This window comes from Schistocerca serialis, chromosome 10, assembly GCF_023864345.2.
Source record: "Schistocerca serialis cubense isolate TAMUIC-IGC-003099 chromosome 10, iqSchSeri2.2, whole genome shotgun sequence".
Lineage (NCBI taxonomy): Eukaryota > Metazoa > Arthropoda > Insecta > Orthoptera > Acrididae > Schistocerca > Schistocerca serialis.
Window position 1 is genome coordinate 153,968,544 of NC_064647.1, and position 23,282 is coordinate 153,991,825.

Below are 23,282 nucleotides of genomic sequence, written 5' to 3' on the forward strand. Positions count from 1 at the left end.
TCTGACTTAATGCATCGCTGGACATTTAATTCGCGAAAATCGTGCTTGCATGAAACTTCCTGGCAGATTAAAACTGTGTGCCGGACCGAGACTCGAACTCGGGACCTTTGCCTTTCGCGAGCAAGTGCTCTACCAACTGAGCTACCCAAGCACGACTCACGCCCCGTCCTCACAGCTTTACTTCTGCCAGTACCTCGTCTCCTACCTTCCAAACCTTACAGAAGCTCTCCTGCGAACCTTGCAGAACTAGCACTCCTGAAAGAAAGGATATTGGGAGACATGGCTTAGCCACAGCCTGGGGGATGTTTCCAAAATGAGATTTTCACTCTGGAGTGGAGTGTGCGCTGATTCTGGAAATATCCACCAGGCTGTGGCTAAGCCATGTCTCCGCTGCAGGGTGAAAATTTTATTCTGGATCATGCTTGTAGTATGCAAGGAACGTCAAATAGTCATGACATTACCAGCACTGTGCAAATTACTAGCATTTCAGTACCACCAAAGTAAATAGAGTGAGGCCATCCTCAATTTCTATACAATGTGTCCTGGAAATGTCGGGACAAGTTTCTAGGGGTTGTAGAGGATGTTTTGAGGAAACGTCATCCAACGATGCTACGAGTGCAGAAGTTATAGGCCATGGCGCCTGCCATTAGGCAACCCCTTCAGCAGCAAACATGACTTTGTACGGTGATGAACGATAGTCTGAAAATCTCGCAATGTTGTATGATTGCCACTACCGTCAAAGGAGAGGAAGGACAAGCTGCTTTGTGACCAGGTCTTGTCTCCTACGAATGCGATGCTGTGTTGCCTCGGTGATGACAGGTTCTGATATGGGTTTCCATCTGCTGGTTATTTTTTTCCTGTTTACCGAAAAACATTGCAGTTATCAGAGGGTTCCAGGAGGAAAAAAAGCTGCATGTGGAAACTCGTGTCTGAAGCCGTCAAATTGCGAGGCAACAGAGCATCGCATTCATAGAAGAAAAGGCTTACCTACGCAGCTAGCTCCGTCTTCTCCACCTGCGACATTGGAAATAAGTTGCGATCACTGAATAGGAAACTTCATTGCGAGACGTTCTACCTACGGCCCGTCAGAATTCAGTATCACGTTCGCTGCTGACGCTGTGTCCAAGCGACAGGCACCAATGATTATAACTTCAAAGCTCTGTAGCGTCGTTGCATGACGTTTCCGGACGAGGAGCCGTATCTTCGGCTTGCTGCTTAAGGCACTCTCTACGAATCCTGGGAGTTTGTCGGCAACCTTTGGCTGACACCCCCCTAATGTCTCATTCACAAATCCAATCTGAATAGAGATTGGTTGCTAGAAGGTGGTTTTTCCCCATTTAAGGAGATAAACCCACCAGAACATGTCGGAATTCGATGTAGCTACACCGTGATGTGCAGAAACTACACTATATCGTTAAAGGATACTGCTGCTCATGTTGAATAGGATTCCACGACTGTCAGGTGAATATGGAATCGATAGGTTGTGGTGGACAACGCCGGATATCATCGGCCCCAAATGACTAGCCCCTGAGATGACAGACATGCTGCTCGCCCGGTCACACTGCCATGTCACACACTCCGAGTCAGAAAATGGGATTTTCTAAATCAAGACAACAGCCGGGACGAACAGGTCGACGACGTCTTGCCAGCACGGTATTGCCGTGGCTTTCCCTGCCCAAGCCTACCACAACAAAGGTCAGCATCTAATAACGATTGTGGTGTTGCTCACGCTGCTAAATACTGCATTATCGAGCAACAACAGTCATATTATGTGGCAGGTGTCATTAGAGCACAGTTAATAGTCATTTCATGTAACAATAAAAAAACTAGGCACTTATCTTTTTGTGCTTCCCACGCTGGTCTCGTCATAAAATCATGGCTCAATCGTTGAAAGTCTAGGTGGTTATGATTCCAACGTCGGATGCAAAGAGGCCTAGGTTTTATCTTGCTATATTCAAAAGTTATGTAGATGAGCTTCACAAACCATTCTTGGAGATTACACTTTTTCTGGATAATGGTGATGTAAAAAAATAATCAGCACTCCGAAATTAAGTTACACTTCCTTTTACTTGCTTTTATTGCAATATCACGTGACACACTAAACATCACAATACAAAACATACTTGAAAACATCTCTCTCACAGTCACTGTTAAAGTTCACATTTTATAAGGGGACTACAACATGCGTCTTTCCAACATGACGTCCACGACTTGACCTCCTCAAGGTCCGACTCTCTAACAATCGCTTACGCGCCCAAAAATCAGAATTACAAGTACGTCAAAGATCATAGGGACAAAAGAAAGAATACACATAAGAATAATATCATTGCAATATAAACATATCGATGTATCAAAAGTGAAATCAAATCTGAATGTTGTCGAATAATATCATTGCAATATAAACATATCGATGTATCAAAAGTGAAATCAAATCTGAATGTTGTCTCAGAAATATGTTAAGTAGTTGACAGAAATACAGTAGAATATTACTGGTATCGAGAGGTTCAGGTGAGGTACCATAAAGGTTACGTAATTCAAGTACCATTACAAACCACAGTGAATCCAGCGACAAAACAGGACACAGAAGTGGCATCTGGTGGTCTTTCCAAAGAAATCCCATGCTTGTGTCACGGTAGGTGTTCCCATGTGTAGAAGATCATAGGAGAATGCTAATTGCCACATTGTATTGGCGGATGAACTCACGTATAGAAGATCTAAGAAGAACAAAGGTTGCCCTATGGCATTCGTCGTTATACTGGCTAGCACCCGGTGCGATGTTATAGGCTGCTGTTTGGCACACAACTCGATCATCTTAGTTTTTCATAGCCGGTAATATGAGGCGAAAGGGTTACTTTAGTGAAGTGTTAAGGCTGGTGGCGGTTTCCTGTATTTCAGTTCTACTTTACGTTATCTTCTACTTCGGTAATGCAAAACCACATGTTGCCCATGCTGTCCTGACCTACTTCGACACGGGGACGACCCACTCTTCAGCTGGCAAGCACGTTCCCCAAACTTTACAGGCATTTAAACCATCTGATCATAGGCTGATCTCCCACCATTCACTACGTTAGTTGAACTGTGGCGTGGAGCTGAAGCAGGATTGTATCACATATCCGTATCTGTCACCCAAGCTTATTTCTGATGCCTATACGCTCTACTACTGTCTTTGCTGTCAGAGATGGCAGCCAAATGTAGTCATGTATTCTTCCTCCAATCATGGAAACTCTCAATAAGTGAATGTTGATTGCAGTCTTTCTTGGTGTTGCAATTCTAGTGGGCAGCTATGTCCACTATCTGATCTTAAGTATCTGAGCACCTATTTGTCAACATTAATATTAGTCGTGCCCATCTTTGCATTTATGATGGCTGGAACTTTGCTGGGGACACCTTTCATGAGGTGTCTGTTCGTCTGTAGAGGAGTAGCAGTGCCGAAACGAGAGATGGCAGTAATGTTGCAGTCTGGGTTTTGGAGTTCTGACGTTGTAAACAATCCCAAAGATAATTACTGAAACACACCACTGGTGTAATATTGTACAATATTTATCATTTATCACACAAACTGGTTTTTGGCTGTTACGTCATCGCCAAATAGAAATATAAGTATGTGATACAGTGAAATTTTGTTGGATCAAAGATTTTAAACTATTGCATGGACCGAGTATCTCCATTTCCAGACATCAAAATGTTCGTGTTAGAATAGGAATAAAACAAGAGAGGTTATTTCAGTGTAAAGGCGACGTATAGTTATTTAACTAAGATAAAATTTATGACACTTTAAGTAATGAACTGTAGCCAAATGCATGTGAGTAAGAGTGGTAATGTACAACATGGCCCGGATGGGACCATGAGTACTATTTGCAGTCAGAATCTTATCCATGCCGGCCGGCCGCAGTGGCCGTGCGCTTCTAGGCGCTACAGTCTGGAACCGAGCGACCGCTACGGTCGCAGGTTCGAATCCTGCCTCGGGCATGGACGTGTGTGATGTCCTTAGGTTAGTTAGGTTTAATTAGTTCTAAGTTCTAGGCCACTGATGACCTGAGAAGTTAAGTCGCATAGTGCTCAGAGCCATCTTATCCATGCCATGTCGTAAATTACACCTTTACATACTCGATTTGCTTTATTTCAGTTTCTGTAATTGTTCTTATATTAAAAAAAATTGCATCATCACAGCTGCATCAGTCACCTGCTTAATATCACTATTATATCTCATCTGTTTGTAATTTATGATCTATTAAAGACAAGAAATATTTTGTTCAGTCTCATCTTTGGAATATGTCACCAAGTCATATCGTTCAGTTATGTTCGTCTACGTACTACGGCTGTAATTTGTCTCTCTCAGACGCTGTTTTGGGATAGGCTGGATTGACCTGCTGCACTGAAATGTTCCTGATGACTTTGTCAGTCAGGTCACGTCCAATGACTAGTCACCATGCGAAGTAACTGAGTACTTCTGACCCACTCATCGTGCTTTTACTGGTTCCCTACAGACAACGCATTACTCCGCACCTGCCTTTATACTTTTATCAATCAAATATTCCAGCAGCCTCGTAATTGAGGTGTTATTTTATTTTCTTTTTAATATCAGTTCCCGCATTCCACTATTCCATCTTCAGGCCTCAAATGCAACTCTAAAAAATAAATGTGATTGTCATACAGCGCTATATATTGTAAACCGCATCCCAAGTGCTTCTCTCGAAGAACTGAGCACATCTACAGTCAAAGAATGTGATCATCTCCGAATGAAGCACTTGGGACACGGTTTTGAGTTTGCGACATCCAGGAATACACTGAAGAACCAATATCGTGTAGGGCCCCCGTCAGTACGCAGAATTGCCGCACCATGTCGTAGCATGGACTGGACTAAGTAACTCAACTGGCTAGCCGCGCGGTATAACGCGCTGCTTCCCGAGCGGGAAGGCGTACCAGTCTCCAGCAAGAATCCGCCCAGTGGATTAAGGATCAGCGCCGAGGTCCGGTGTTGCTGCCGGCCTGTGAATAGTTTTTAAAGCGCTTTTCCATCTGCCTTGGTGAATGCGGGCTGGTTCCCCTTATTCCGCATCAGTTACACTATGTCAGTGATTGCTGCACAAACTATGTCTCCATGTACGTGTACACCATAATTACTTTACCACGCATAAATATTGGGTTACACTCGTCTTGTATGAGACTTGTCCTGAGGAGGGGGAAGGAGTCAACGGGGGCCAAACCACACAATAACCCTGGGTTCAGTGTGGGGTGTGGGGTAGGGGTGGGGCTGGTGGACTACTGTGGTCTGTTGTGGGGTTGTGAACCACTGAACCACTGAGGCCTACGTCGGATCGAAGACTTTCAATCGTTTGTAGGACCGCGGTTCAATATACACTCCTGGAAATGGAAAAAAGAACACATTGACACCGGTGTTTCAGACCCACCATACTTGCTCCGGACACTGCGAGAGGGCTGTACAAGCAATGATCACACGCACGGCACAGCGGACACACCAGGAACCGCGGTGTTGGCCGTCGAATGGCGCTAGCTGCGCAGCATTTGTGCACCGCCGCCGTCAGTGTCAGCCAGTTTGCCGTGGCATACGGAGCTCCATCGCAGTCTTTAATACTGGTAGCATGCCGCGACAGCGTGGACGTGAACCGTATGTGCAGTTGACGGACTTTGAGCGAGGGCGTATAGTGGGCATGCGGGAGGCCGGGTGGACGTACCGCCGAATTGCTCAACACGTGGGGCGTGAGGTCTCCACAGTACATCGATGTTGTCGCCAGTGGTCGGCGGAAGATGCACGTGCCCGTCGACCTGGGACCGGACCGCAGCGACGCACGGGTGCACGCCAAGACCGTAGGATCCTACGCAGTGCCGTAGGGGACCGCACCGCCACTTCCCAGTAAATTAGGGACACTGTTGCTCCTGGGGTATCGGCGAGGACCATTCGCAACCGTCTCCATGAAGCTGGGCTACGGTCCCACACACCGTTAGGCCGTCTTCCGCTCACGCCCCAACATCGTGCAGCCCGCCTCCAGTGGTGTCGCGACAGGCGTGAATGAAGGGACGAATGGAGACGTGTCGTCTTCAGCGATGAGAGTCGCTTCTGCCTTGGTGCCAATGATGGTCGTATGCGTGTTTGGCGCCGTGCAGGTGAGCGCCACAATCAGGACTGCATACGACCGAGGCACACAGGGCCAACACCCGGCATCATGGTGTGGGGAGCGATCTCCTACACTGGCCGTACACCACTGGTGATCGTCGAGGGGACACTGAATAGTGCACGGTACATCCAAACCGTCATCGAACCCACCGTTCTACCATTCCTAGACCGGCAAGGGAACTTGCTGTTCCAACAGGACAATGCACGTCCGCATGTATCCCGTGCCACCCAACGTGCTCTAGAAGGTGTATGTCAACTACCCTGGCCAGCAAGATCTCCGGATCTGTCCCCCATTGAGCATGTTTGGGACTGGATGAAGCGTCGTCTCACGCGGTCTGCACGTCCAGCACGAACGCTGGTCCAACTGAGGCGCCAGGTGGAAATGGCATGGCAAGCCGTTCCACAGGACTACATCCAGCATCTCTACGATCGTCTCCATGGGAGAATAGCAGCCTGCATTGCTGCGAAAGGTGGATATACACTGTACTAGTGCCGACATTGTGCATGCTCTGTTTCCTGTGTCTATGTGCCTGTGGTTCTGTCAGTGTGATCATGTGATGTATCTGACCCCAGGAATGTATCAATAAAGTTTCCCCTTCCTGGGACAATGAATTCACGGTGTTCTTATTTCAATTTCCAGGAGTGTACAATACAGTTTCTGATATAGTGCTGGAGGTAATTGATACCATGACTCCTGCAGGGCTGTCTATAAATCTGTAAGAGTACGAGGAGGTGGGGATCTCTTCTGAACAGCAGGTTGCAAGGCATCCCAGATATGCTCAATAACGTTCATGTCTGGGGATTTCGGTGGCCAGCACAAGTGTTTAAACCCAGAAGAGTGCTCTTGGAACCACTCTGTAGCAATTCTAGGCTTGTGGGGTGTCAGATAGTCCTGGTGGAATTGCCCATGTCCGTCGTCATGCACGCTGGATATGAATGCATGCACGTGATCAGGTTGCTTACGTACGTGTCACCTGTCAGAGTCATACCTAGTCGTTTCAGGAGGCCCACATCACTTCAAGACGTTTCAGGACGCCCACATCACTTCAACTGAAGACGCCCCACACCATTACAGAGCCTACACCAGCTTGAACAGTACTGCGCTGACAAGCAGGGCCCATGGATTGATGGCGTTGTCTCCCCAATCGTACAAGTCCATCCGCTCGATACTATTTGAAACGAGACTCCTCCGAGAAGCAACATGTTTCTAGTCATCAACAGTCCAAAGTCGGTGTTGACGGGCCCAAGCGAGCCGTAAAGCTTTGTATCGTGCAGCCATCAAGGGTACACTAGTGGACCTTCTGCTCTGGAAGCCCATACCGATAAAGTTTCGTTGAGTGGTTCGCACGCTGACTTCTGTTGATGGCCCAGCATTGAAATCTGCAGCAACTTGCGGAAGTGTTGTACTTCTGTCGTATTGAACGATTCTCTGCAGTCGCCATTGTTCCCGTTCTTGCAGGATATTTCTTCCGGCCGCAGCGATATCGGAGATTCCTGATACTCATTGTACACTCGTGAAATGGTCGTGCCGGAAAATCCTCTCTTCTTAGCTACCTGGGAGATGCTGTGTCCCATCGTTCGTGCGTCAACTATAACACCACGTTGAAAGTCACTTAAATCTTGGTAACCTGCCATTGCAATCGGTCTAACAACTGCGCCAGACACTTGTTGTTTTATACAGGCGTTGCCGACCGCAGAGTCGTATCCTACCTGGTTATATATCTCCGTGTTTGAATACGCATGCCTGTACCATTTTCTTCGGCTCTTCAGTGAATATAGCTGTGTATGACCAAATCGTTTAATTTTGAGAGTTGTATATGAGGTCTGAAGATGGCATAGTGGAATGCCGAAACTCGTAATCAAAATGAAATAAAGTAACATCTCAATTATGTGGCTGTTGCCTAATTTCTTTGATAATTACTTGAACAGCTGGTGTCCCCTGCTCATTATGGATGACAGAGACTACTTTTATACTGGTGGGAATTTCACATTAGATTGGGGAAGTCGGGATACTTTGGTATTTCGTGACTACGGCTAAGGTAAATGGAATGTTCGGCAGACTGGCCGTCGTCGCGGTGCCTCTGGTGGGGGAGATGTGTGGAGCGGCGCCGGCGCGGCGCGGCCGCCTGCTGCTCGTGGCGCTGCTGCTGCTGGCGGCGTCGACGTGTGCGTCAGCGCGGCGCAAGTCCGGCGGCGGGCACCGACACGCCGCCCCCAGAACCACCACGCCCGCGCCGGAGGTCGACATCTGCGACATCCAGGAGCCCGGGGTGAGTCCACACAAGAGCCACGAGGTCCCCACACGTGGATACCTCTGCCACTAACACGTACTGCCTGTTCTGTTTAACTGTAAAGACGCTGAATGCAACCACCACATCGTGGCTTCTGTCATGATCCGTGACTACCGCTACCAGTGTTCATGTTGGAGGAACGGCGAGGCCAAAGCAGTAGCGTAGTCTCACACGGATGAGCAAATACACTAACAGGAAAAAATTGCCACACCGAAAACTGTCGTATCGGCCGCCGCACAGCAGCCGTCAACTCGGCGCGGCGTGCTACAACACGCGCGGCACACAGCGAGCACCGCTGGTGCCTTACACGATGTCAAGAACTGGCGCAAGTGAACGCGTCGTCGCGGAGTTAGCGGCAGCGTACACACCACTATCGATACGGAGTACCATGGCGGCGCTGCCCTCGCCACCAGAGTGAGCAACCGTATAAGGGCGCCATCTACCAACACTCTGATTGGCCGGACCTGCGGATTTAAGCGAGCTCCTTGAGCCCGTTTAACCAGTTCAATCTTCGCCGATAACTGTGTTACCACACGGCTGCTGGATTCACGACGACCGAACCGTACTGTGGCCTCCCTGGCTGGAAACTCACGACGCGTCGGTATCGACTGGTTGTTAGTGGTTTGGACTTCTATTCTCAACTAGTGACTGTGATTTCTCCTTGACGCCACAGCCAGCGAAGTGTTGTGTAGTCGAACTTAAGTTTTGTTTTGAGTGGCAGAAGGTCAAATAAATTTGATTATCACGGAATATTTGTTGTGTTATAGTGCGGACATAAGAAAAACTATGTAATGTAGAGTGATCAAATTTGAGGTATACATATTGCAAAAAAATTTGGAAATTTGTGGTAAGTTCATATGGGACCAAGCTGCTGAGGTCATCGGTCCCTAGGCTTACACACTGCTTAATCTAACTTAAACTAACTTACGCTAACGACAACACACACACCCATGACCGAGGGAGGACTCGTACCTCCCACGTGGGAGCCGGGAGAGGCGTGACAAAGCATTTGTCTAGGTGACATAATTAAGTGATTAACAGTGCAAAATCACATGTAATTGTAAGCATGAGATCAGCAATCGCAAATGTGAAATTCTGGTACATTAACAACCGGTGTACCCGCCAGAATGTTGACTGCAAACTTGCAGACGTGCATGCTCCCTGTCGCAAGGGTGCCGGATGGCAGTTTGTGTGAAGGTGTTCTGTGCCTGTAACACTTGGTCGGTCAATATAGCGACGGTTAATGCTGGTTGAGGATGACGCTGCAGCTGTCGCCTGATGGTGTCCCAAATGTGCTCGGTCGGAGACTGATCTGGTGATATAAGAGCCCAAGGCAGCATCTCGACAATCTGTAGAGCATGCTGGTTTACGCTAGCGATATGTGGGCGAGCGTTGTCCTGTTGGAAAACACCCCCGGTAATGCTGTTCATGAATGGCAGCACAACAGCTCGAATCACCGGACTGACGTAAAAACGTGCTGACAGGTTGCGTGGGATAACCACGAGAGTGCTCCTGATGTCATACGAAATCGCTCCAGGCTGTCCAATAAATACGTCGCCATAAGCAGCTAAAGTATATTATATGCTCGGATTCGCTCAGTCTCTTCTCAACTTCAAAGGTCTTTATCCCGGCCACTCTCTGGTCCACCGGATTCAGGACTGCCACCACATGCTCCACTTGGGGGGGGGGGGGGGGGCTCTCTGTTACACTCCTCTGGATCCCAGTGCAAGTTGGTATCCGCGGAAACGAGGCAGCCGATATAGCGGCAAAGGCTGCAGTCCCTCTTCCTCGGCCCGATGTTCGCATGGTTCCCTATGCCGATGTAAAGGCCGTTTTATGTCGTCGTGTTGATCTTTTGCGATACACACATTGGTCTCCACTTCTCGATAATAAATTACGGGACGTGAAACCTTTTCCCTCTGCTTGGACCTCTTCCTTCCGGCCTCGTCGTCGGGAGGAGATAATTATAACTAGACTCCTGATAGGGCACTGTCTTTATAGCCATCTTTTAAGTGACGATCCTTCCATTCTTCGTCCCCACTGCTCTCAACCGTGGACGGTGAGACACCTTTCCCTTGAGTGCCCCTATTTTACTTCGTTACGCGCCCGTCTACAGCTGTCGTCTGATATATCTTCCCTTTTACCAGATGACACGCGCTCAGTCGATCGCGTCCTCGAGTTTATCAGTGTCAGTGAGACGACATCACGCCCCTTTTTTTGGGGATAATAACCCCCCGCCCCCCCTCCTTCAACAGTATTTTTGTAAGATTTCCTTCCAGTTTTAGTTTCCCTCCTTTTTGAGTTTAGCTCCGATTGCTGCTGATTTAACATTCTGTTTTTTACCCTTCCATAAGCCACAGAATACGCGCTTATTCCTGTGGCATTTCTGCGTCCGCAAACCATAACAAAAAATTACTTTTGAATGGGAGTGACAGTGATAAATCTATTACAAATATTTACTATCGAAAACAGACTTGATCACAATTTATTTATTACGGTGACCCGTTTCGACCACTACTGTGGTCATCTTCAGACCAATGAGTAAGAACCTCCTTCTGCCGGAGAATCTCTAGAGAGTAGGGTCGAAACGGGTCACCGTAATAAATAAATTGTGATCAAGATTGTTTTTGATAGTAAATATTCACAACAGAAAAAATACAAAAAAGCACAGCAGATCAGCACCAGGTCCAGCTTCCAAGTACGCTGACTGCTTGGTTACAGACCCTCAAATGGCCTCCTCCCAGTCAACACCCGTACTTTGGCATCGGGAAACACAACACAGATCTCGCTTGGTACTACTGAAGTCACAAATGGTGATGGTTTGTGGTCAGTGGGAACGCACGCTAAAGGGCCTCTGTCTCCTTGCTGTCCATAAACTACCATTTTTAATAGTCTGTTGTGTCAGTATGGTTCCAACTGCTGCTCAAATTGCTGCTGCAGATGCAATATGATGAGCCAGAGTCGTACTCCTCCCACGATGGTCTTCCCGCTCGGTAGTTCCACGTAACCGTCCGGTGTCCGCTCTTCTTGCGACCGTACATTCTCGTGAACACCGTTGCCAGCAATCGTGCACTGTAGCTACATTTTTGGCAAGTCTTTCTGCTGTATCGCAGAAGGAACACAAGGGAAGTGTCCATACGTCTCGGAGTGAACCAAAGCGATGTTGTTCGGGTATGATGGACATGCAGAGAGACAGAAACCGTCGATGGCATAACTCGCTCAGGCCGCCCAAGGGCTACTACTAATGTGGATGACCGCTACCTACGGATTTTGGCTCGGAGGAACCGTGATATCAACGCTACCATGTTGAATAATGTTTACCGTGCAAATACAGGACGTGGTGTTACGACTCAAACTGTGCGCTATAGGCTGCATGATGCGCAACTTCACTCCCGACGTCCGTGGTGAGGTCCATCTCTGCAACCACGACACACGCAGCGCGGTACAGATAGGACCAACAACATGCCGAATAGACCTCTCAGGATTGGTATCACGTTCTCTTCACCGATGACTGCCCTCAACCAGACGTGTCTGTAGGCAACCCGGTTAGACTGAACGCCTTAGACACACTGCCCAGTGAGTGCAGGAAGGTGGAGGTTCCCTGCTGTTTTGGGATGGTATTACGTGGGGCCGCTGGTGGTCATGGACGGCGCCGTAACGGCTATACGATACGTGAATGCCATCATCCGACTGATAGTGCAACCATATCGGCGGCATATTGGCGAGGCATTCATCTTCATGGATGACAATTAGTGCCTTGTGAATGACTTCCTTCAGGATAACGACATCGCTCAACTAGAGTGTCCTGCATGTTCTCCAGACATGAAGCCTATCGTACATACTTGGTATAGACTGAAAAGGGCTGTATATGGACGACATGACCCACCAAGCACTCTGGGGGATCAACGCCGAATCGCCGTTGAGGAGTGGGACAATTTGGACCAACAGTGCCTTGATGAACTTGTGGATAGTATGCCACGACGAATACTGGTATTCATCAATGCAAGAGGACGTGCTACTGATTGTTAGATGTACCGGTGCGTAAAAAAGTCTGGATCATCACCTCTGAAGGTCTCGCTGTGTGGTGGTACAACATGCAATGTGTGGTTTTCATGAGCAATAAAAAGGGCGGAAATGATGTTTATGTTGATCTCTAGTCCAATTTTCTGCACAGGTTTCGGAACTCTGAGAACCGAGCTAATGCAACATTTTTTTTGACTTGTGTATGTGGTTGACTAACATCAGCTCACCCCTTCCAGTTTCAAAGGTAACTGAAGAGCATGACCATTACAGCGTATATTTAAGGCAAAGCTGATTAGCATCCTCACAGAGGAGCTACTAGCGCCATTGTTACGCGCCTCTCGCGAAATTTAAATAGACGTCATGTTTGAAACGTAGAAACACGCCAGCCAAATTTCGTTTATGTAAAGCAACTCCTTCTTCATGCGGCAATTTTTTTATCCGTCAGTTAGTTCAAACTCAAAGGCTCTTGCTGTGGGTCCCTTCGACTACAGTTCTATGTGTGGAAGTAATTTGCTTGTTCGCACGACTGGAGCTGCTGAAGAGAGATGTTACTTTACACCTTTGACTACCACTGAGATATACACTGTCCAAACACGCTAATGTGACCACGTGTCAGAAGCCTGAACAATCACATTTTGCTGCACGGACCGCTGCGACATGTTCAGGAAGAGAGTCAATGAAGTTCTGGAATGCTAACTCCAGTGCCGTGGCGAGTTGCGCTAGGCTGAGGATCCATGGCGCAACCAGTCCAAACGAGGTCGTCCAGCGGGTTCTCGACTGGATTTTAATCTGTGGATTTTGGAGGCCATGGGAGAATGCCTATCTCATCCTGGCCCTCTTCTAAGCCCGCACGTACACTGCGAGTAGTGTGACACGTATTGATGTCCTGGTGGTAAATGAAATAGTGCCGAGGAGAAACAAACTGCATTTAGGGGTGGACATAAGTCACAGCTGCAAAATACTAACACGAATTCTTTACAGACGAATGGAAAAACTAGTAGAAGCCAACCTCGGGGAAGATCAGTTTCGATTCTGTAGAAACACTGGAACCCGTGAGGCAATACTGACCTTACGACTTATCTTAGAAGAAAGATTAAGGATGTTGTTCAATCTGTATATTGAGCAAGCAGTAAAGGAAACAAAAGAAAAATTTGGAGTAGGTATTAAAATTCATGGAGAAGAAATAAAAACTTTGAGGTTCGCCGATGACGTTGTAATTCTGTCAGAGACAGCAAAGGACTTGGAAGAGCAGTTGAATGGAATGGACAGTGTCTTGAAAGGAGGATATAAGATGAACATCGACAAAAGCAAAACAAGGATAATGGAATGTAGTCGAATTAAGTCAGGTGATACTGAGGGAATTAGATTAGGAAATGAGGCACTTAAAGTAGTAAAGGAGTTTTGCTATTTGGGGAGCAAAATAACTGATGATGGTCGAAGTAGAGAGGATATAAAATGTAGACTGGCAATGGCAAGGAAAGCGTTTCTGAAGAAGAGAAATTTGTTAACATCGAGTATAGATTTAAGTGTCAGGAAGTCGTTTCTGAAAGTATTTGTATGGAGTGTAGCCATGTATGGAAGTGAAACATGGACGATAAATAGTTTGGACAAGAAGAGAATAGAAGCTTTCGAAATGTGGTGCTACAGAAGAATGCTGAAGATTAGATGGGTAGATCACATAACTAATGAGGAAGTATTGAATAGGATTGGGGAGAAGAGAAGTTTGTGGCACAACTTGACCAGAAGAAGGGATCGGTTGGTAGGACATGTTCTGAGGCATCAAGGGATCACCAATTTAGTATTGGAGGGCAGCGTGGAGGGTAAAAATCGTAGAGGGAGACCAAGAGATGAATACACTAAGCAGATTCAGAAGGATGTAGGTTGCAGTAGGTACTGGGAGATGAAAAAGCTTGCACAGGATAGAGTAGCATGGAGAGCTGCATCAAACCAGTCTCAGGACTGAAGACCACAACAACAACAACAACATGGTCCCCAAAGATAGATGCATACTTGTGTTCATGCATTGTGCCTCCCAGAATGACGAGATCACCCAGGTAGTGCTACGAAAACATTCGCCAGACCATAACGCTCCCTCCTTGGACCTGGCCTAGACAGTTAGCACGATTGATCCAGGATGTTTGCTATTAGGCGTTTCACACCGTCTGGTGGATCATAAAACACGATTCGTGTGAAAAGGTCGTTGCCAGTCAGTGAAAGCCCAGTATCGGAACTGGCGTGAAAATTCCTGCCTTCGGGGCCACGAATAGCAATCAGCGTGGATGCATAAACATGTTGTCTGCTGCAGAAGCCCATACGCAGCAAACGTTCGCTGAACGCTTGCTGAGGAGACACCGCTGCAAGCCCCTTACTGCATCTGGGCTGCCTGTTGTTCAAGAGCTGCACTTGTATTCGCCCGTGCATATCTCTGCAGCCATCGCTTACCCCTGTCATCTATTGCCTGTGGCGCAACACACTTAGCTCCGCGCTAGTTTAAGACAGAACCGCTTTGCTGTGCAGAATATACTTTAATCACGGCCGCACACGAACAGTTTACAAATTTAGCCGTTTCGGAAGTGCTTCAACCCTTGGTCCGAAAGCCAAAGATCATGGTCTCTTACAGATCAGATTAATCCTTTCATTTCCGCATTACGGTCACCACTACATTGTCTTCCAAATCACCGAGACGTTTCATTGTTCGAAATTCCGTATATGAGTGGTTATCTTACTTTGACATCCAACAAAGTCGGAGGTCACATGTTTTAATGTGACTGGTCTGGACCGTGTATATACAGTTCAGACATTTAGGAGAAGTTTTCGTTCATCCGCGAACCTAACTAATCTAAGGACATCACACACATCAATGCCCGAGGCAGGATTCGAACCTGCGACCGTCGCAGCAGCGCGGTTCCGGACTGAAGCGCCTAAAATCGCTCGGCTACAGCGGCCGGTAACTTATAACAGTGTACTATGTTTCAATTTGCAGGAATAATTAGTGCGAATCAATGCATTACACGCGAGTTCGCAGCTAAAGTCGTTTTTGTGTTAGTGAACTTAGAAAGTAAGAAAAGTCGTACCTTTCAGTAATTGCTGCATAACATGTTTTACTGTTCGAACTGTATTGCATGAGGGTATAAATGGTTAGAATAGTTTTTGGTTTTTCAAACCATGTGTACCATTCGCATTATTTCACACTTTGCACCAGAATTTTAATTTGTTTTCTTGACGATGACGCACCGCTGAGGCAATCCGCTGGGTCCACATTACCAACAGTGGAAATTCAGAGTCACTAAAGAATCATATAAAATAGCAAAATTATTTGATCTCACAGTTAGTGATATCATGCGTCAGCACATTGTCAACACATGTGTGAACATTACGGAAGGCGAACTACTCGCTGTTGAGAGGAATGTCGTTACACGTATTGCCAAATGCATTGAGGTTGACGGACATCATTTTGAGCATTTATTGCATTAATGTTGTATTTACAGGTAATCACGCTGTAACAGCATACGTTCTCAGAAATGATAAGTTCACAAAGATACATGTAACACATTGGAACATCCGAAATAAAATGTTCAAACGTACCTACGTTCTGTATTTTAATTTAAAAAACCTACCCGGTACCAACTGTTTGTCTAAAATTATGAGACATATGTTTGTGATTATTACTGCGCCATCTATCACAAAGCGAAAAAAGTGGTCCAACTAAAACATTCATATTTCTTTACGTACTACACGAATATGTGATAAAAACTTGGTTTCCTATTTAAAAATACGCAGTTGATATCCGTTTGACCTTTGGCAGCGCCATCTAGCGGGCCAACCATAGCGCCATCTGGTTTCCCCCTTCAAGCTAGACGAGTTTCGTTCTTTGTAGTTTTTTCGTTTGACGCTTATTTCGTGAGATATTTGGCCCGGTCACGATCAATGGACCACCTTGTATATTACCTGAAATGAAAATACTGATCCATTCATTATAATGATAATGCTATATTTGAAACTTATATTTCACAACAACATAAAACTTAGAGAAAACCCAAAGCTTTACTATCTTTGCAAAAGTTATTCACTCTAGAGCTTTTACGATTATACAAACTGAAATGGCCTAAACTGATGTGGGGAGATGGACTGTTCTGTTACAAGAATAGCGAACATTATCAGCACGCGCCAGCAAATGTTATTACCTTAAAAACATATTCATAATGCAAATCCATTCTCTCTGTTCCATAAATACTGCCTCTGTAAGTCGTTCCGTCAGATTAATAATTCATAACAATTTTCTTTGGCAAAATCCTCCTCCAGTATGCACTAACATTGGTACGTCTCATACCAATGTTCGGGAGATTAGAACTTTCGACTTGTGGGTGTGGTAGTGTATTTTCGTCCACGTGTTGTTGCACTGCATACAGTATATAGAATGTTTGTCACGAATGATTCAACAAATGCGTGTACGATTCTATAATATTTACGTACACTCATCATGCCAGAAAGTCAAAGACACTCGTAATATTCTGCTTGTGCTCATGAACCATTTAATGACAAAATATTCTCCTCTGTAATGCATAAGGGATAAAATGTTTGAGATGATAAAAGTGCGGAGTCGGTGCTGTATGCGTTGTTCGAAATAATGCCGCCTGGAAGTGGCGAAAATTTACACTGAGGTCAAGCTAAGACTTTTACAGGCTAAATGGTTCATTTTTTGAACATCTAATTAAAAAACAATTTACAGTCCCGTAAGCTATACTGTTGCTCGTCATATACGTGGGTTCAGGTTCTCAAGAAATGTAAACTGACCCTCTCCTCACTGTCGGTACAGTTGAAAATTAAATGTCAATTAGTTAAGCAGTTTTATACAGCCAGGCCAGGATCGTATACTCTACCTTTTTCTACTTAGGCCAAGTTCTGGTATTTAAATCAAAGTTTTTGTACTTAAATACTCGCCAGGATAATTTATTCCATATTTTAAGCATTTCTTATGGGTTAGGGTGTGCTGTTGGTTTTTTTTTATACGGAAATTTAAAAAAATCCGCGTAATGGCGAATCAAATGGCGGCCAGGGATAATCCTTTTCGCCTCCGCAGCGGCTGTGCTAAATTTCTGGAATATCTCTAATAATTGGCAAACGTATGTTATTATCTAATAATTGGAAAACGTATGTTATTATCTAATAATTGGCAAACGTATGTTATTATCTAATATTTGGCAAACGTATGTTATTATCTAATAAATGAGTACATTTACGCTCAGTGTTGTTTTTCGTTGTATCAGGAATCATAACCATGATACATTTCCCTGAATACCGACCTACAAGTCCTGATAAGAACATTCGCTCTTATAACAAATGAAACGAAAGTAGTTCGGTGCGACACAGGAGGAACGAGATCAAGACCAAACGAGCAATAAAGATCAGTAGATCGAGACTGTAATTGTGACTTGCTATTTATAGACTATATACAATGGCAACGATTCTTATATGTCTGCTTGCATCTAAAGCTTTTTGCTTGTCTATCGTGTAATTAATATCTGGCATAAGTACACAAAACATCTTTAGATCAGAGTTCGTTAATTTTTATACCTTTGTTGATTTTTAATGTTACTTTTTCTATATGTTATGAACGATTGCAACCAAGGGGCCGCAACATCTCTCATATACAAGTTATGCAACGGTAAATTAACAGCGGGAACCAGCCTTGTTTTGTTTCGTGCGTGTTTTTAATGATTCTTTATATCTTGTCATTTAAGTATGAGTAGATCTCATGCGTAGGTTCATGACAGTACTTGAGCTTTTAATTTGCGACTGCACAATCCCATCACGATTTCAATTTTGCGTTTAAATGCGTTCGATCTCGGTATAGTGTCTTGCTGTATGCATATTGATCATCGTACAGATGCATTATTAGAGACTCATTTTCGGAAGCTATAAGGATCTAGAAAGCCGCGTCGTTCGCTTTGGAGGCCAGCGAGCAAACTCACATCCTCAACAGCTTTCACTATTAGTCCTTCTTTTTTAATACATACTAGAACGTAATTTCGAAGAGATTGAAACTCAAATGCAGCCACAGTGCATCGCCCTCTTATTTATTCGTGATAGTGTGGGTTGTCTGGCGACCAGTTTCTTTATAGTGTAACTTAATCAGGAAGTTCCATCCCAATATTTTACAGGTAGGTTTCACATTGTCTCACTGTACTATCATTACCTCCATCCACTAATAAAAATAGAGCATTTGGCCTACACTGTGGCGCTCGATTTACGACCAGCGAATTAGATCTTGGCATTTTGGCGTTTCGCGTCCCAGCACCAGGCACTGGAAACACTGTTTATACCTACTTTAGGACTTGAATCGTCTGTGCAGTATCTCTACTGCACCTATACTCCTATTCTATAGTTGCTCAGTGAGAGAATGTACACATGCCTATTACAACTTAAGTGTTGGCTTCTTGGAATTACCTTTCTCCAAAAGTTCCTTCAGTAGCCGAGTCCAATAGAGATGTCTCTACCATAGAACTCTGCAGCCGCTTCTGTTTTCAGTGACAAGCTTACAAGAGACAGGCGCTGACTGCTCACCTAAGGGTGACGCACAGACGGCCCGGTGAGAACAATACCTCCTGATCATTTATCTCCACGATTAGCTTATTGACTCTTTAACAATGGATATGCCAAAGCTTAAAGAACTAAATGATGCACCTCTTAAACTGAGTAATTTGAGTGTTTCTTTGCCAGATTTCTTTTTACTTGTCTGCTATTTGATTTCCTCTCTTTTACCAAATCTTTCCGTTGCAGCAGTAACTGGATCCAGCGACCTCAACTGCTGAATCTGTACCATAATAGGAGTAAAAACGTTCCATTAAACGTGGACCCACTAACGAGCCAATATGAAAGATAAATGTGAAAGTGTGGTTAGAGCGGGTAATAACTCACAAGCTGCTAGTACTTTTATTAGCCACTTTCAAAACTTAGCAGCAAATGTGGGATTAAATGGTTCAATTGAAGAAGCAAGACAATATATTAAAAATGTCATTCCACGAAACTTACAGCATATAGAAATAGCACCAACAACCTTCACTGAAATGAAAAGTTTATAAAAAAAGAAGCAGTTCCTTTAGGGTTGATAGAATTATAGACAAAATTATGAAATTCTCTTCCAGCTTAAAAAACAATGTCCATAGTGATGTATCCAATGCGTCACTGGCTCAGGGAATTATTTTTTAGACAGGATAAAATATGCAGTTATTAAACCACTTCATAAGAAAGGTTACAAGACAGACTGAAATAATTGTCGTGCAATTTCCTTAGTGTCACCATTTTTCAAAACACTCCAAAAATTGTAGTACTCTCCTTAGTGTCACCATTTTTCAAAACACTCCAAAAATTGTAGTACTCAAGAGTAGTCGGACACTTAAATGGAAGCAATTTACTTAGGATACGACAGTTTGAATTGCAGAAGGGTTGCTCGACGATCAAATCTATTTACACATTCAATCATCAAGTAATACAAAGCTGTAAATAATAATACGTCGCCAAGTGTTATTTTTTGTGATGTTTCCAAGCAGTCTGGTTGTTTAGATCATATTACTCTCTTAAAAACTCAAGTTTTGTGGAATTGACGGTTTCACGAAAAAGCTGATTTCAATCATTCGCAACACGGAGAACGTAAAAGGCTATGCTGAATAATTCAGACAATGTCCAAAAAGGTAGAAAACTATAGTGACTGAGAGGAAACAATCACAAAAGGAGTGCCACAGGATTCAATTTTGCACTACTGCTACCTACATCATTCTGAATCTGCTTATATATTCATTTCTTGATTTCCCTCTACAGTTTTATCCCCCCTCGCTCCCCTCAGTACTAAATTGGAGATCCTTTTACGTCTCAGAATGCGTCCTACCAACCGGTCTCCTCTTCTAGCCAAGTTATACCATAAATTTCTTTTCTCCCCAGTTCTCTTCAGTACTTCCTCATTAGTTACGTAATCTACCCATGTAATCTCCAGCATCCTCCTGTAGGACAACATTTCAAAGGCTTCTATTCTCTTCTTGTCTAAACAGGTTACCGTCCACGTTTCACTTCGGTACATGGCTACACGCTATACAAATACCTTAAGAAAAGACTTCCTGACTGTTAGATCTATACTCGATGTTAACAAATTTCTCTTCTTCACATGTGCTTTTGTTACAATTGCCAGTCTACATCTTTTACCCATACTATTTCGACCATCATCAGTTTTCTGGTGCCCTCTCTTTTTCCCAGTCTAATTCCCTCAGCAGCACCTGATTTAATTCGAGTACGTTACATTATCCTCGTTCGGCTTTTGCTGATGTTCATCTTATATCCTCCTTGCAAAACACTGTCATCCCGTTCAATTGCTCTTCCAAGCCCTTTGCTGTCTCTTTTAGAATTATAATGTCATCGGCAAACCTCAAAGCTTTTATTACATCTCCCTGGTTTTTAATTCCTACTCTAAATTTTTCTTTTGTTTCCTTTACTGCTTTGTCAATATACTGATTGAGAAACTTCGGGGATAGGCTACAACTCTGTCTCACTCCCCTCTCAACCATTGCTTCCCTCTCATGGCCCTCGACTCTTACAACCGGCATCTGGTTACTGTACAGTTGTAAATAGGTTCTAGGCGCTTCAGTCTGGAACCGCTTGACCGCTACGGTCGCAGGTTCAAATCCTGCCTCGGGCACTGATGTGTGTGATGTCCTTAGGTTAGTTAGTTTTAAGAAGTTGTAAGTCCTAGGGGACTGATGACCTCAAATGTTAAGTCCCGTAGTGGTCAGAGCCATTTGAATCATTTGTTTCAGTTTGATCCAAAAGATTTTTGACATCCTGTATAAAAGGGCGATCAAAAAGTTTACTTTCGAAAGCCGTACAGTCCAGAATCGGTATGTCAATGAGGCAAAATCGCCTTGAGCACTGAGACAATCATTCCACCGTCCCAGCAGGTGTTAGATATCGGTTTGGTAAAACGTCAGGCCCTATGGACTGAAGATGTCCGTAACTGCCTGGCGCACATCCTTGTTCGACAAGAATCGTCGACCCTTCAAGGCCTTTTTGAAGTGATCGAAGGCGTAATAATCGCATGGGGAGAGATCAGATCTATACGGCGGGAGCTAAAGTGACTCCCACCTGAACTGGCGTAACTTCTGCGCTACGACATTACTGATAATGGAACGTGCATTAATATCAAGTAGCAACACATCTTCTCGGAGTTTCGGCGGAAGTTGTGCCTTAATTGCACGTCGTTGTTGCTCCACTGTTGCACAGTACCGTTCGCCAGTCACGGAGACACCAGGTTCCTTGAAATCAGTAGATGAGACTGGTCGCTCAGATAGACAGGCGTCTGGTGTCAAATCGCAGCTAGCACGGAGCTTGGCACACCATTCCACTTTTGTATCCCGCCTTGAAGGCGGTGCGTGTGTCTGCTCCTGTGATCAGCAAAATAGGCCGAATGAAGGAAGCGAATAGGATCAGGCGAGGTATAGCACTTCGGATCTGCGTGTAATATTATAGATGTTTACTCTTGGCAAAAACAAGTTAATAAATTGTTACTAACTCTACCATCTGGTGAGCAAGATGTATGAGACAGGCGAAATACCCTCAGACTTCAAGAAGAATATAATAATTCCAATCCCAAAGAAAGCAGGTGTTGACAGATGTGAAAATTACCGAACTATCAGTTTAATAAGTCACAGCTGCGAAATACTAACGCGAATTCTTTACAGACGAATGGAAAAACTAGTAGAAGCCGACCTAGGGGAAGATCAGTTTGGATTTTTTAGAAGTATTGGATCACGTGAGGCAATACTGACCCTACGACTTATCTTAGAAGCTAGATTAAGGAAAGGCAAACCTACGTTTCTAGCATTTGTAGACTTAGAGAAAGCTTTTGTCAGTGTTGACTGGAATACTCTCTTTCAAATTCTGAAGGTGGCAGAAGTAAAATATAGGAAGCGAAAGGCTATTTACAATTTGCATAGAAACCAAATGGCAGTTATAAGAGTTGAGGGGCATGAAAGGGAAGCAGTGGTTGGGAAGGGAGTAAGACAGGGTTGTAGCCTCTCCCCAATGTTATTCAATCTGTATATTGAGCAAGCAGTGAAGGAAACAAAAGAAAAATTCGGAGTAGGTATTAAAATCCATGGAGAAGAAATAAAAACTTTGAGGTTCGCCGATGACATTGTAATTCTGTCAGAGACAGCAAAGGACTTGGAAGAGCAGTTGAATGGAATAGATAGTGTCTTGAAAGGAGGATATAAGATGAACATCAACAAAAGCAAAACGAGGATAATGGAATGTAGTCGAATTAAGTCGGGTGAAGCTGAGGGAATTAGATTAGGAAATGAGGCACTGAAAGTAGTAAAGGAGTTTATCTATCTGGGGAGCAAAATAACTGATGATGGTCGAAGTAGAGAGGATATAAAATGTAGACTGGCAATGGCAAGGAAAGTGTTTCTGAAGAAGAGAAATTTGTTAACATCGAGTATAGATTTAAGTGTCAGGAAGTCATTTCTGAAAGTATTTGTATGGAGTGTAGCCATGTACGGAAGTGAAACATGGACGATAAATAGTTTGGGCAAGAGGAGAATAGAAGCTTTCGAAATGGGGTGCTACAGAAGATTTCTGAAGATTAGGTGGGTAGATCACATAACTAATGGTGGTGGTGGTGGTTAGTGTTTAACGTCCCGTCGACAACGAGGTCATTAGAGACGGAGCGCAAGCTCGGGTTAGGGAAGGATTGGGAAGGAAATCGGCCGTGCCCTTTCAAAGGAACCATCTCGGCATTCGCCTTAAACGATTTAGGGAAATCACGGAAAACCTAAATCAGGAAG

At 44.7% G+C, this 23,282-nt stretch overlaps 1 protein-coding gene across 4 annotated transcripts in view; it reads left to right on the plus strand.

The window, feature by feature from the left end:
- Nucleotides 1-23,282, plus strand: part of LOC126424852 (connectin-like) — a 746,266-nt gene that overhangs the window by 654,860 nt on the left and 68,124 nt on the right. For all 4 annotated transcript variants that reach the window (XM_050087662.1, XM_050087663.1, XM_050087661.1 and 1 more), the window contains one exon: nucleotides 8,196-8,406. In XM_050087662.1, the coding sequence (XP_049943619.1) occupies nucleotides 8,230-8,406 (177 nt within the window). In that variant the 5' untranslated portion in view covers nucleotides 8,196-8,229. The remainder of the gene's footprint in view (nucleotides 1-8,195; nucleotides 8,407-23,282) is intronic.